This window comes from Calonectris borealis, chromosome 5 (genome assembly GCF_964195595.1).
Source record: "Calonectris borealis chromosome 5, bCalBor7.hap1.2, whole genome shotgun sequence".
In the NCBI taxonomy this organism is placed as follows: domain Eukaryota; kingdom Metazoa; phylum Chordata; class Aves; order Procellariiformes; family Procellariidae; genus Calonectris; species Calonectris borealis.
Window position 1 is genome coordinate 16438697 of NC_134316.1, and position 12528 is coordinate 16451224.

Consider the following 12528-nt stretch of genomic DNA (forward strand, 5'->3'; position numbering starts at 1 on the left):
GGAGGAGAGGCTAATGTATGTAGGTGTAGTGCTTGCTTGCTTGTTTTTGAGATCTGAGCTAGTATTTCTGTTATTTTGTGTTACATTGTTATAACCTAAATTGAAACAAACTGGTATCTCTGAGATCTCTATCATGGTGTTAGGGTAAGTTTTGTAGATTTGTACTGGGGTACTATAGCTATGCAAATTAGGAATCTCAAGTTTAGTCTAGAAATGAAGTGAATGATGTCCTAAATAGCTGTCACTGAGAAAACTTTAATACTTTTATGCCTGTAATATCTTTCAAAGTAATAAATTTGTGGGACTGGTTTATATTTGCAACCTTTGCTGATTTGTCGTTCCGTGTACTTTTCAAGGCTGTGACATAATGTAGTGATGCTATAAATATAAATGCAGATATCTATGCATCAGAAGCATTTGGTTTTCTAACTGCTGCTAGCTAAAAGATAATGTGAAATAATTTCTGTTTCTAAAAATTGATATTTCCTTTTTGGAGGAAAAGATGACAAAATTTTCGTAAGTACCTTAGTAATAGCATTGACAAGTTAGCCTGTTGGACTCCAACCTGAGGAGTGGGCAACCTGAAGTTAGCAGTTGTCATTCCTATGTAAATTTTTTGAAAATCTTTTTTCTGTTTAGGTTCATTTGAAGAAGATAATGCAGAAGCACCAATAAAATTTTTTCAAGTGTCTGGTGGCATAGATGGAGATATAACATCATCATCAGACAATTTTGACTGGCCTCGGTAAAATAATGTTTTATTTTTTAATGTGGGTTGTTTGGATTTTTGTGAAGCACTGTTATTTTTCTGATTTTAATGCAGACTGCCTGTGTGGTAAATGTTTTAAAATAATTTACAAAGAAAGAACATGTAGCTATTGAAAAGAACCCAAGAATTTATTAAAAAACCCCGAAAACTCCATTTATAATAATGCAAGATGGTTTTAATGTGTAATGGTTTCTGCGTAGACTTGAGTAAATTTCAATGAAAGTTAGGTGAATGATTAGAGACTCAAAACTTTCTCCCATTTTTGTTTTTTTTTTGTCACTTTACCTTTTCTCCTACTTTTATATCCAAGACTGAATACCAAACAAAAAAAAAAGTCTCAGTCAAATTTTGCGTCAAAATATTAATATAAGCTGGTATAAAGCCATAACAATAATAAGGATAATTATATTGTGAACTGAATTATTGCAGCTTATATCACACGTAAGGCAATACTGTACTTCAGAGTTACTGAACAGAAGGATCTAACAGCGGTAGCATGTAATAAGATGTTTCAAGAGGCAATTTTAGATTTGCCGCAGATTTTGCCTCATACATTTTTTGCCACAAAATTTATTGGCTTTATGACAGCATATTTGTATGGACTTTTTTTTAGCATGGTGGTTTTTTTTGTAATGGTGCAAATAAATTTTTCTATAACAGTGTGTACATGTAATACACTACGTCGTTTAGCAGAGCATTTTTTAATAGCTGTTGATGGTCTAATGATGCAAGCATTATTTTGGGAGAGCGCTAGGTTTTTCTTAGGTCATCTAATGGTCACTTGACAGGCTTGAAAAAAGCAGACACTAACCTTTTCGCCTGATGGTTCTTTTCCCATGTCCCTTTGTGCCTGTAAGGTTTGTGTTTTTCTTGATGGTATTGCTTTGTCTAATAAAGTACATTATTGTCTAATAAAAAAATCCCTGTCTTTGAGCTATTTAGTCTATGTGTATTTAATGGCTAGCTAGTAGAGCTAGGGGCATGTGACTCTGCATCAATATAAAAATTCTAAGCATCTCTAATGACTTATTCTGCATAACTTCTCCAATGTCAGGATTGTATTGAAAATAAACCCTCTGGCTGTACACTCTATTCTGGAAAGGATAGCAGCTGAGGAGGAAGAAGGTGATAATAACTTTCAAGAGGAAGAAGAAGGAGGGTCTCATTCTTTGAAGGATGTCTGTGATATTAGAAGACCAGAGCCTTCTCCTTTTTCTTCTCGTAGGGTTATGTTTGAAAATGAAGAGGTACTATAAAATTTTGTTATTGCTTTGTGCTTATGGTAGACAAAATTAATATATTCTGACTACTTTATATGCATCTTCTGGCTTCCAGGTTTTTTTTTTTTTACTTGAGAGGCTTTTTTTCTTTTTTCTTTCAGATGGTGATGCCAGGAGATGTAGTTGAAATGACTGAGTTTCAGGATAAAACAATTAACAATTCTCATTATGTGCTGGAACTCACGTTACCAAACATTCACTTAACATTACCAAACAAAAGCTTTTATGAAAAACTTTACAATAGGCAAGTATTATAATTGTTTTTCTTGGTTATCGTGACCTGTACTTTTAGTTCTGTATTCATTGTTGATAAAACCAATTGAATGAGCAGCTACAGCAGAAATTCATTTGTATAGTTTTCTAAGAACATAAAATGCTATATAAATATTCTTCCAAGTTAACATCAGAGACACCACTGTTACATATATCTGATCAGTGCCATAGCAGCCAGCTGCTAAAAAGTGTTGGGGAGATTTTGTGAACAAAGAGTAAAGTTAAATAGTCTTTAGCTTTCAGTGAATACTTTGTTCAGATCTCTGTTTACAATGTTTCATTTTGCTCTAATCTTTCTAAATTTTCCTTTATAAATAGATCATAGTACTTCAAAAACTGTTGCATTCAATTTTACTCTTTCCTTTTTATTCAGTGATTCTCCGTCTAAAAATTTAGAGTCCACAAGGCAGGCGGGGAAAAAACCCTAACAACCCAATTTTGTAAGCCTTACAAAGGCTTACGAAAATGTAGAGAAAGTGAACCCAACTTGCAGATAGGTGTTCAGCATTTATTTATGTTAGTTTTCTGTCTGAAAAACAAAGAAATACAACTAGATTAAATCAACTAAAAAACAGGTATTATGCTATGCCGTAGCTACATAAAGAGAGATGCTGATCTATTTTAGCCTCTGATAGGCATTACTTTACTTCTAAAGCATTTTTTCACTTTCAAAGAGGCAAAACTGAACCTTTCATTGAATATTCTGTTGCTGTACTTCTGTACTGAATGTCACATATACGTTTACCCCAACAGACACAGACTCACTTGAAATCAAAAGAACTAATGTTTTCTGCAACTTTGCCTGAAAATTGATGTGATCAAAATAGGATTTTGTCACCCCTCCCCCAACATACTGAGCTAATATACACCTACTAATAGAGGCTTTTGTGTCACTGTCAAATGTTAGACTTGGATATGTGTGTATGATAATTACAGAAAAAAAGTTACTTTCATTATTTATTGCTTTTACTCATGAATACATTATTCTTTCCTGTGCTTTTGAACTTTTTTCTCTTCCTTGTTTATGAAATCTGTTATATGAAGTCTGGAAAGAAAATATTGCTTGACTGACCTTATAGTAAGTGGGAATATAGTCATATATTTTGTATAATGATAATGTATTTCTTCCTAGGATCAGCAATGATTTATTGTTGTGGGAACCCACAGCTCCATCTCCTGTAGAAACATTTGAAAACCTTTCTTATGGTGTTGGACTATCTGTGGCCAGCCAGCTCATCAACACTTTCAGTAAAGACAGCTTTAGTCAATTTAAATCTGCAGTTCATTATGGTAATACACTTAATAAATCATCTAGAACTATAGTGATTCAAAAGCATAATTGGCTGAAGAGATTAAGCTGATAGTGGAAAGAATTTGCAAACTTACAAGAAAGGATTTACTTAAACAAAGAAGAAAAAACATAAATTACTGTTTAATTAAGTAAAACAAGTGTGAAACTGAATCGCATTACCAATAGAAAAACAATGAGTTATGGCATAATATGTGTACTAGCTAGAGAGTTAGTTGTTTTTCATTTCATCTATTAGATGACGAGAGTGGATCTGAGGAAGAAACACTACAGTATTATTCTACTGTTGATCCAAACTATCGTTCACGCAGAAGGAAAAAGCTTGACTCTCAAAATAAGAACTCACAAAGCTTTCTGTCTGTTCTGCTAAATGTGACACATGGATTAGTGTCAATATTCACAGACGTAAAGGTGAGACACTGGGGCTGGAAAAAGTTGTTCTGTTCTTTTGACCATGGGATTCCCTTCATGCTGTATGTACTGTTTTTGGAAGGAACAAGTGTTTATCACAGTAATTCTGTAATCTTCATCCTATTGTACTATAAGTAGGCAATAATGCAACACAATATTTTAGCAATTCTATTTACTTTGCTTTACATGAGAATAACTAAATGCAAGTACAAAAATATGTATTGGTAGCAAGTGTTGTGTTAGTTTAGACTAACTTCTAACTGTCTAACTTCAGCAAACTCAGTAAGCAATCATTTTATCATTTCTACTCTTCCTTCAGCAGGATGATGGAAATACACTGGAAGGAAAATACGGCGAATTCTGGTTTGAGTTCAACAGTGGTTCACTTTTTAGTGTGACAAAATATGAAGGCTTTGAGGACAGACACTATGTTTGTCTCCATTCTAGCAGCCTCAATTTATATCATCAAGGTAGGGGTGGGATTGAGGTGGCTTTGGGACTAAAATTGAAATGAGATAAGCTTTTTAGGAGAAATGCTGTCTTTTTTTTCTTCCTTTCCTCCCCCCCCTCCCCCCCCCCCCCCCCCCCCCCCCCCCGATAGTGTATCATTTGGCACAACAGATTTAGTTCATGGGTAATGCTCCTAAAAGCTACAGTAATACAACTTCATGATAACTGTATTACTTAGTTACAGTTTAGCTCAAACTTTCCTTGGCAACTGCTGTTCTTTAAAGATATTGTGGTCCTCTGGCAAATTAGCTGTACAGCTGTTCTTTATTATGAAAGTACACCACACGTTATTGGTTATTGAATTTAAAAGGGTACAGGTTGCCAGTGGCTGCTGTATCTTTCCTGGGTAGCTAATTGTAGTCAGCAGGTGAAGAATTTTAAGCTGACTATGTAGTTTGTATGGCTGGTAACCCCCACATAGTTAAACCTTTTAAGGTTTTCTCCTCAAATGTCTCTGAATCAGTGGTAGTCAAGTTACTGGATTTTCAGTGCAAGGCTTAATTATTGTGTGTTCAGAGGTTAACCTGGCATCATCTAATAAAATAGAGAGACATATTCCTATCTCTCTATGTAACCCATAGGACATTTCTGTCCTTTATTTTGTTGGGCAAATAAAAAAACAAACTCTACAGTCACATTGAACATTTTAGCTAGAACCATGGTTTTAAATATTGGATCACCTGTAACCTCCTCTTCACAATTTCTGGTTGTCAGTGTGCATGACTAACTTTGGTAATTAAAATAATTTTAAAGGCATTAAGCATAAAAAGAATTTTCCTTAACTCTTCATCAGTAACAGCTTTGAAGTACAAGGTAACTCATTCTAAAATCTCTTTGCAGGTATGGTAGATGGGGTCGTCCCTTCCTCTGAAGTACGACTGCCCAGCACAATACGTCCCCATTGGTTAGAACCTACTATTTGTTTTTCGGAAGAAGATGGTCTTAGTAGGACTACTTCAGATGGTGTAGGAGTGGATTGTCCAAGTATGCTGACTGTTGCAGTCAAAATCCAATCAGATAAAATAGAGAGCAATACAAAGGTTTGTTTTCAAATTTGTGCTTCTATAAATTATTTGAGTTATCTCAGTTTATACGGAAGCATCTAGATGTGGGATTACAAGGGTTATAGATGAAGAAACCATATAAATCTGAGCCATTCATCCTCGAACTATAATTTTCTGTTAGAATCTTTTGGGAGGATTGTAAAATTTAAGTATCAGCATAATTTACTAATTCTTCCAATGCTTCACTTTGCTGATCACGCTATATTTCTTTACTGAATGCCTTTCTTGGCCAGTTGACCTTTTTCTTGTTTTTCTTCGGTTGAGTTTTAATCTGATGCCAAACCAGGCAAGAACAAATATAAAGAGTTAAAAGCTTTCTGCTCAGCTTACTAGCAGTGTCATCTAATAGGCAGCCTTTGCTTGCCTATTTGCAGTGGCACTGGTAAACGAGTGGTACATTTGACTTTGACAGTAGCATTCATTAGCATGGCTAAAAGACGATCTTTTGGCTGGCATAGTGGTGACAAACAGTTCGGTAGAGTTCTCTAGAGAAGAAGGAATCTGCAGACCAGCACAATGTCATGGGGCTTCAATTGACTCACATTTGAACAGCGTGAGAAAGAACTACATTGGGTTGGTACTCCTGGTAATTCTTGCTGAATCCCAGAATGAATGAACAGGTAGCCTTCCTTCTTACCACCACCACAAAATTGTCATTTGTGAACTATCCTGCTGGAAAAAGTATTAGACTGTTTTAGCCAGGGTTTCTGTATTAGGAGGCAGGGTTTTTTGTATGTTTAATTCCAGCCCAGTCGTTTCTTCATTTCTAGACACTTGGAGGTTCTGGGAGCAGAAGGATGACTGTGTTTCATAATCTAGGTGTCAAATAGCTACATGTATTTCATGTAAACTAACTCATGCAACTTTCTTGTGCAGGAATTTCTAGTTGCTGTTGGACTAAGAGGAGCCACCCTTCAGCACAGAGTACTGCCTTCAGGTTTAAGCTGGCATGAACAGGTCAGTTTGCTACAGTTTTCTCAACTACATCTTCAATTTCAGTCTCATTGCTTTAACAACTGCTTTAAGTATCAGACTAAACCTCGATGGAAAATCTTTGTGTTAGGCTGTGTCTTATTATGTTACTTCGCTCTTGAAAGCGTTATTCTTTACTTTCTTTCTTGTCTCTTTTTGAGGCCATTGACAGACTGTAGTCTTGCTCTTGAATTCTTACTTGTGTATTCATTTGCTACAGTTCCTCTCATCATCCTAAATCTCTGCCCACAACATGTCAGGGAGGTTCTGGGTTTTGTTTTTTGGGGTTGTTTTTGTTTGTTTGTTTTTTCTTTTTTCTTGTTGTTTTTTGGGTGGGTTGTTTGTTTGTTTTGTTTTTGGAAGTCTCAGTATTCCAATGCTATCCAAGTACTTACATAATCCTTGACTTAAAAAAACACCCTCAAAATAAGCAAAACAGGCTACTACTTGCAGCACTGAAAGCATTTCTGTATTTTTCCCTTCTACTTGCTTCATTCAAGCCCTCTCTCTCCCTTGTCTTTTTCCTGTTTTACATCGTTTGAATAGCAGTGATGGAGAATAAGACTTTGGGGAAGTAGTAAGCAGCAGTTTACATAAATGCTTGTAATGCAAACTTCTGAATTAGAAGGGTTGTACTGATATGTGTCGATGCAGAGGTATAGCATAGCAGACAGGGCTAGAGACCCTTGATCCGGAGGCTATGTGTAAACATGCGTGAGCTAGGACGTGCCATTAGTGCAGTAGCAGGATAGTTTCATGTACTTGCATGTGCTTACACCATACTGGATTACAGGTAGTAAACCCTGACATTCACGCTTATCCTGCTTATCCTCCAGTACATATGGTATGCTTATTTTTACATGCATTTTTATTGTATAACTGCAGGGAGCTGAACTTTGTGCTTTGGACTTTGCTGTGTCACTACTTTCTTCTCAGCATGGTATTCCTATGTGTTCATGTAGCCTGCTTTACACAGTGTTGCTTATTTGCTCTGTGAATTTTTGCTTAATTAACATTGCCTGTAATGTACTTGGGAATCTTTTTTGGTGGGGGAGTGGGGAGATAAAAAATGCCAAAGAGATAGGTAGAGGAAATGATTAAAAGGATAGCAGTGTTGGTATGCCCCAGGCTTGGAATAATTTAAAAAGAACTTTTATAGTGTAATGGATTTCAGAGAGAACTATGACAGATCTTAAAGAGGAGGGTAGGAGTTTATTTTATGCAGTAATACAGAAAAAGCAGTATATGCAATGCATGTGCCTGTTTCTAAGCATATTTCCTCCCCCTCTCCAAAGAAAAAGAAAGATAAAACTTGAAGATAACTTTAACAATGTACAGTATTACAAGAAAAGTTGGCTTTTCAGATAAAGAGAACAAAGGAAATACTAATGCTATAATAACAACTGCAAAGAAAGATGAACGAGACCGTATTTGGGAAATACTTTAAAAATGGATTGTGAGGCGTTGTACAAGTAGCCACTTAGGTGTCTGTGGATTGGTCTTTTCCATACCTTTGAGGCTGCAGTTTGGATGTTGTATTTTTTGCCCTGTTTACATTCCGTGCTTTTCTATATTCAGATACTGGGTAAGCACCTTTAAATATCTGAGATTGTTCACTGCCTTTTCCTTCTACTAATCAAACATTTTATTGTCATACCTGTTACAGATTTTACTCTTTTCTAATGCATAATTGTTTATTAATTTAACAGATATTGAAGTATTATAAAAATATGTTTGTGATTTTTAGATTTTATATTTTTTGAATATTTCTGACGAGCCTGTTCTGGGATATAATCCTCCAGCTACAATTACAACTTTTCATGTACATCTGTGGAGTTGTGCTCTTGATTACAGGTAAATAAAATGCAAGTGTATGTCACTTGGTGGCACTGCAGCTATATATTTATTCTTTAGGAATGTTCGAATTTGCGTATTGTAAAGAATATTTATTTCGGCTTGTTTGGAAAAAGTACTAAACAGAAATCCCTTAAACTGTAAGCAATTTAAAGTAGCATAAGCACTTGCCTAGGCCTGGGAAGATCTAGTTAGGTAACCTATAAGACTTTGATTGCACTTCTAAATAGGTACAGAGCATTAATTTTTTTTTTTTTCCTATTTGCTCTTAGGCCCTTGTTTTTGCCAGTCAGATCTCTACTTACTGTTGAAACTTTCAGCATTTCCAGCAGTGTTGCAGTAGATAAATCTTCTTCTACTCTCAGGTATAATTTAAGTGGTTGTGAAACATGGAAGCTCCTGTAAAACTTGTAATGCCTGTCTGCTTTTTTGACCTAGGAAGCATTCATGTTGTGTAAATGAACACATTGGTTTGCATCTTATAAAATATATTTTGCTCATGTGTCATCCTTCTGTTTTATTAGGTTAAATAGTTTTGTTTTGGTTTTTTTAGTTGAATTGTTTTCGTTAACAACTAGCAATTCTGCAATTTTTAGTATGGTTAAAAGGTGTCCTGAAATGAAATTGTGTCTATTTTGTTAATTAGTAACACCTTAAGATTTCTTAAAGATTTGTTATTTGGAGACAATATATTAATTAAGGAAATATTTAGTGATTACTGAACATCTCTGTAACTCTTTAATAATTTTTCTTGCACCTGTAGTTGAATATTCATTCTGTTATGCCTGTTCTATGTGAAACATCTGCCCAGTTGCTTGTTTATATTGATAAAACCTTATAAATTACCTGTGACACAATGTGTCTGTTACTTTATTAAAAAGAAAAAAGGCAAAAAAGGAACTAAGAAGTGTTAATTCTGTATGCCAAAAGCATTACTTTTCATTCAAGTAAGGATGAAATATATAAATTGAAATATAAATAAAATATAATTAGCGATGGCAAAAATAACTTGCAGTGGTTAATTACCAATGGATTTGGAAATTACGAAAGGTTAAAGTGAAAAGCTTGGATTTAAGATACGCTAGCTATATTTGTGTTTTTAAATATTTTTTCTATACTAATTGTCTGGTGAATTGCACAGCATTTCTCTAGCATGTTTAATCATTTTTTTAATCTTTTAGAATAATTTTAGATGAAGCTGCTTTGCATCTGTCTGACAAGTGCAACACTGTTATGGTGAACCTCCATAGAGGTAAGGATGTTTTAAATGTCACTAATGAATTGCAGAGCCTAAAGAAACAAAATTACAGGCACATTCAGCATATATAAAGGTTATTGAAGAAGAGGTCTGAGGAGATAATGGGCAGCAAGTTAAATATAAATGAATAATGCAGTATTGATGAAAATCTGAGTGCTCTAGTTGGGATTTGTAGGTGCAGAGGTATGTCAGAGAACAGCAACTTGCAAGGCCTTCATTTTTCTTGTTACAGTTCCATAATGGGTATTTGAAAAAAGCATATTTTTTAAAAATCTGGAGTTGGCACAGAAAGAAATCTTCATAGAAAAGAGATCTCATTTTATGATATATATATTCTAAATAGTTGAACTTTAAAGGTATTACATGGCAGAGAGTTCTAGGTTCTGAAAAGAATGATACCAGCTGGTTTGCTCTCATTCATATAGTAACAACCTTTAAGGACTGAGGAACTTGAATCAATATTTTACAAATGAATTGGAAAAATGATGAAACCCTCTGCCCACAAATGTGTGTATTTAGCTTAGGTAAGAGATCTCTAGTGAAGGACAGAGTAAAGATATGCCTGTTTTGTTTAAACAAGAAAGAGGGGAAATAAGTTATTCATGATATTGAAAGATTAGTACAATGTGAAAATGTCCTCTCTCTCACTTCCAACTAAAAAACTGCTAGGATGCTTAGTTACCCAACTTCTATGTGCCTCTACTTCTCTAACTCACACAGGTGGGATGAGGATAAATATCTTAAAAGATTACACTGCACACTGGTGGCAGGGGGAGTAATATACTGGATTGAAAAGATTTGAGTTCTTGATTTGAGTAGCTGAAACTTGAACTCTGAGAGTAATCCTCATAAAAGAAGGAAATGTGGAGAGATAAGAGGTTTTCACAAAAAAAGATCCCTTTTTATGCTCATGCTATTTCTAATGGCTTAGTAACCAAAAATACATAGTAAGGATGACGTTTGTTATGAAGTCTTAATCTTTTTTTTTTTTTTAATGACTCATTGTTTTTCAGATTATGTTCGTGTTATGGATATGGGACTGCTGGAACTAACCATTACAGCAGTAAAATCTGATTCTGATGGGGAAAGAGTAAGTATTTAATCACAAATAAAATAAAATGTAAAATCTTCATGACAGATTGTGATTTGAAAATTACTTTATTATACTCAGAATCAAGGAAGGTTTTTCAGTTTGTGTGTACTATTTTTTTAAGTCCTTTTTGACTAGTTAAGTAAGTTAACTTAAAAAGAACTGTGTATAGATGTGTTTTTTATGAACCTTAGGTTGATTTGAAGTGTATTCTTATCTTTTTATTTTTGCTGTCTAGACTAAACCACGCTTTGAACTGCACTGTTCCAGTGATGTAATCCATATTCGTACCTGTTCCGATTCGTGTGCTGCACTGATGAATCTTATACAATATATTGCAAGTTACGGTGATTTACATCCACCTGCTAAGACAGAGATTAAACGTGGAGTTAGCAAGCCAAAAATGAAGGTATAAAATGACAAAATAATATCAACTTAACTTTATGCTTCCTGGTAGCATGTCTTAATTTTGATATCCCCACTATTCTATTTCCAAAGAATATGAGATTTCCTCCAAAGAAGTTAACAGATTGCATCTAACTTTAAATATATTTGAGAGTAAAACAGTGTATCTTTTTTCTGCTTTGGTGACTACTTAATATTTTAAAATATTTTGTGCTATTTACCTATTGTACTTTATTCTTATCCAAAGAAGGAAAGTCCAGGACATATACGAGCTGTCCAAGTACCCTGAACCATAATATTCTAACCTGCTTTATGAATCATCTAGCTCAGAGTTTCAGCTAACTTGATTATTCATAAAGTTAAGGTATTAACTTCTTACAGTTTAAGAGCTGTGTATCAAGCCATTCTAGCAAAATCTTACTCAGCATGATATTGCAGTTGTCTTTAAGATGTAACTATGCGTAATTTCTTTCCTACAGGTAGAGACCTTTAGTCAACCATCTTCCCATGGACCAGTCCTCGCTGAATCAGAGCAACAGATTTTACGGGATTTGATGAGTGATGCAATGGAGGAAATAGAGACTCAACAGACTGCTTCTGCCATTAAGCCAGAGTCTAATGGTAAGAATCCTCTGGAGGCATAAGTACGCATAAAATACAACCTTTCTGGAGGGAAAATGGGACTGAAAGTTTTGTGTATGTAGAGATGCTGCAACAAGAATGGGAGCATACCTTTGATGTTTGAAGTCTTCAAACTATCAGCTTCTTGCTTTTAATAACAGTAACACAAAAGTAATTTAAGATTCTAGTCAAATAAACATTACCGAGATACTGAAAACAGCAAGGAAGGAATCTGACTTTGTGGACTCTGTCAAGACCCCAGATTCTCTAGGGGTGTAAGTTAGTACGGGTGTGAATTTATATGGCATACTGCAGTGTGAAGGAGTCAAAGACCTCTATTCTGTGTATGAAGGCAGACCAGGAGGATGATACAGTTCTGAGTCACAGAAAGAACTTTTAGCTATGAGGAAATCTTTCAATTAGCAGAAAGAACAAGATAATTGATTTTATCACAAGATTATGGCTTCTGCATCATGGCTAGAGTTAAATCCAGGTTTAAATTGGCTAAGGATTTTGTACTGCAAGTAGAGAATTTCACTGTTTCCATGATGTGTGGTCCCCTTTATGATGGTAGAAGGTGAGCAGTCAGCATAGTACTGAAAGTTATTGATGCTGTGGTCTTACTACCAGAATGAGAAACTTGGACACAAAAATGTTGGTGTTGTTTTTTTTTTTGTATCTGTGGGGTTTTTTACAAATAGTTTTTCTATAT

At 34.9% G+C, this 12528-nt stretch overlaps 1 protein-coding gene across 5 annotated transcripts in view; it reads left to right on the top strand.

Moving 5' to 3' along the window:
- ATG2B (autophagy related 2B) overlaps positions 1–12528 on the top strand; it is a 51475-nt gene that overhangs the window by 21526 nt on the left and 17421 nt on the right. For 4 of the 5 annotated variants that reach the window (XM_075151134.1, XM_075151130.1, XM_075151133.1 and 1 more), the window contains exons 16-29: positions 640–745; positions 1824–2016; positions 2151–2293; positions 3455–3612; positions 3870–4042; positions 4362–4512; positions 5393–5592; positions 6493–6573; positions 8336–8442; positions 8715–8807; positions 9624–9694; positions 10714–10790; positions 11029–11199; positions 11675–11816. In XM_075151134.1, the coding sequence (XP_075007235.1) occupies positions 640–745; positions 1824–2016; positions 2151–2293; positions 3455–3612; positions 3870–4042; positions 4362–4512; positions 5393–5592; positions 6493–6573; positions 8336–8442; positions 8715–8807; positions 9624–9694; positions 10714–10790; positions 11029–11199; positions 11675–11816 (1866 nt within the window). The remainder of the gene's footprint in view (positions 1–639; positions 746–1823; positions 2017–2150; positions 2294–3454; positions 3613–3869; positions 4043–4361; positions 4513–5392; positions 5593–6492; positions 6574–8335; positions 8443–8714; positions 8808–9623; positions 9695–10713; positions 10791–11028; positions 11200–11674; positions 11817–12528) is intronic. The other variant, XM_075151132.1, reaches the window with a different exon arrangement.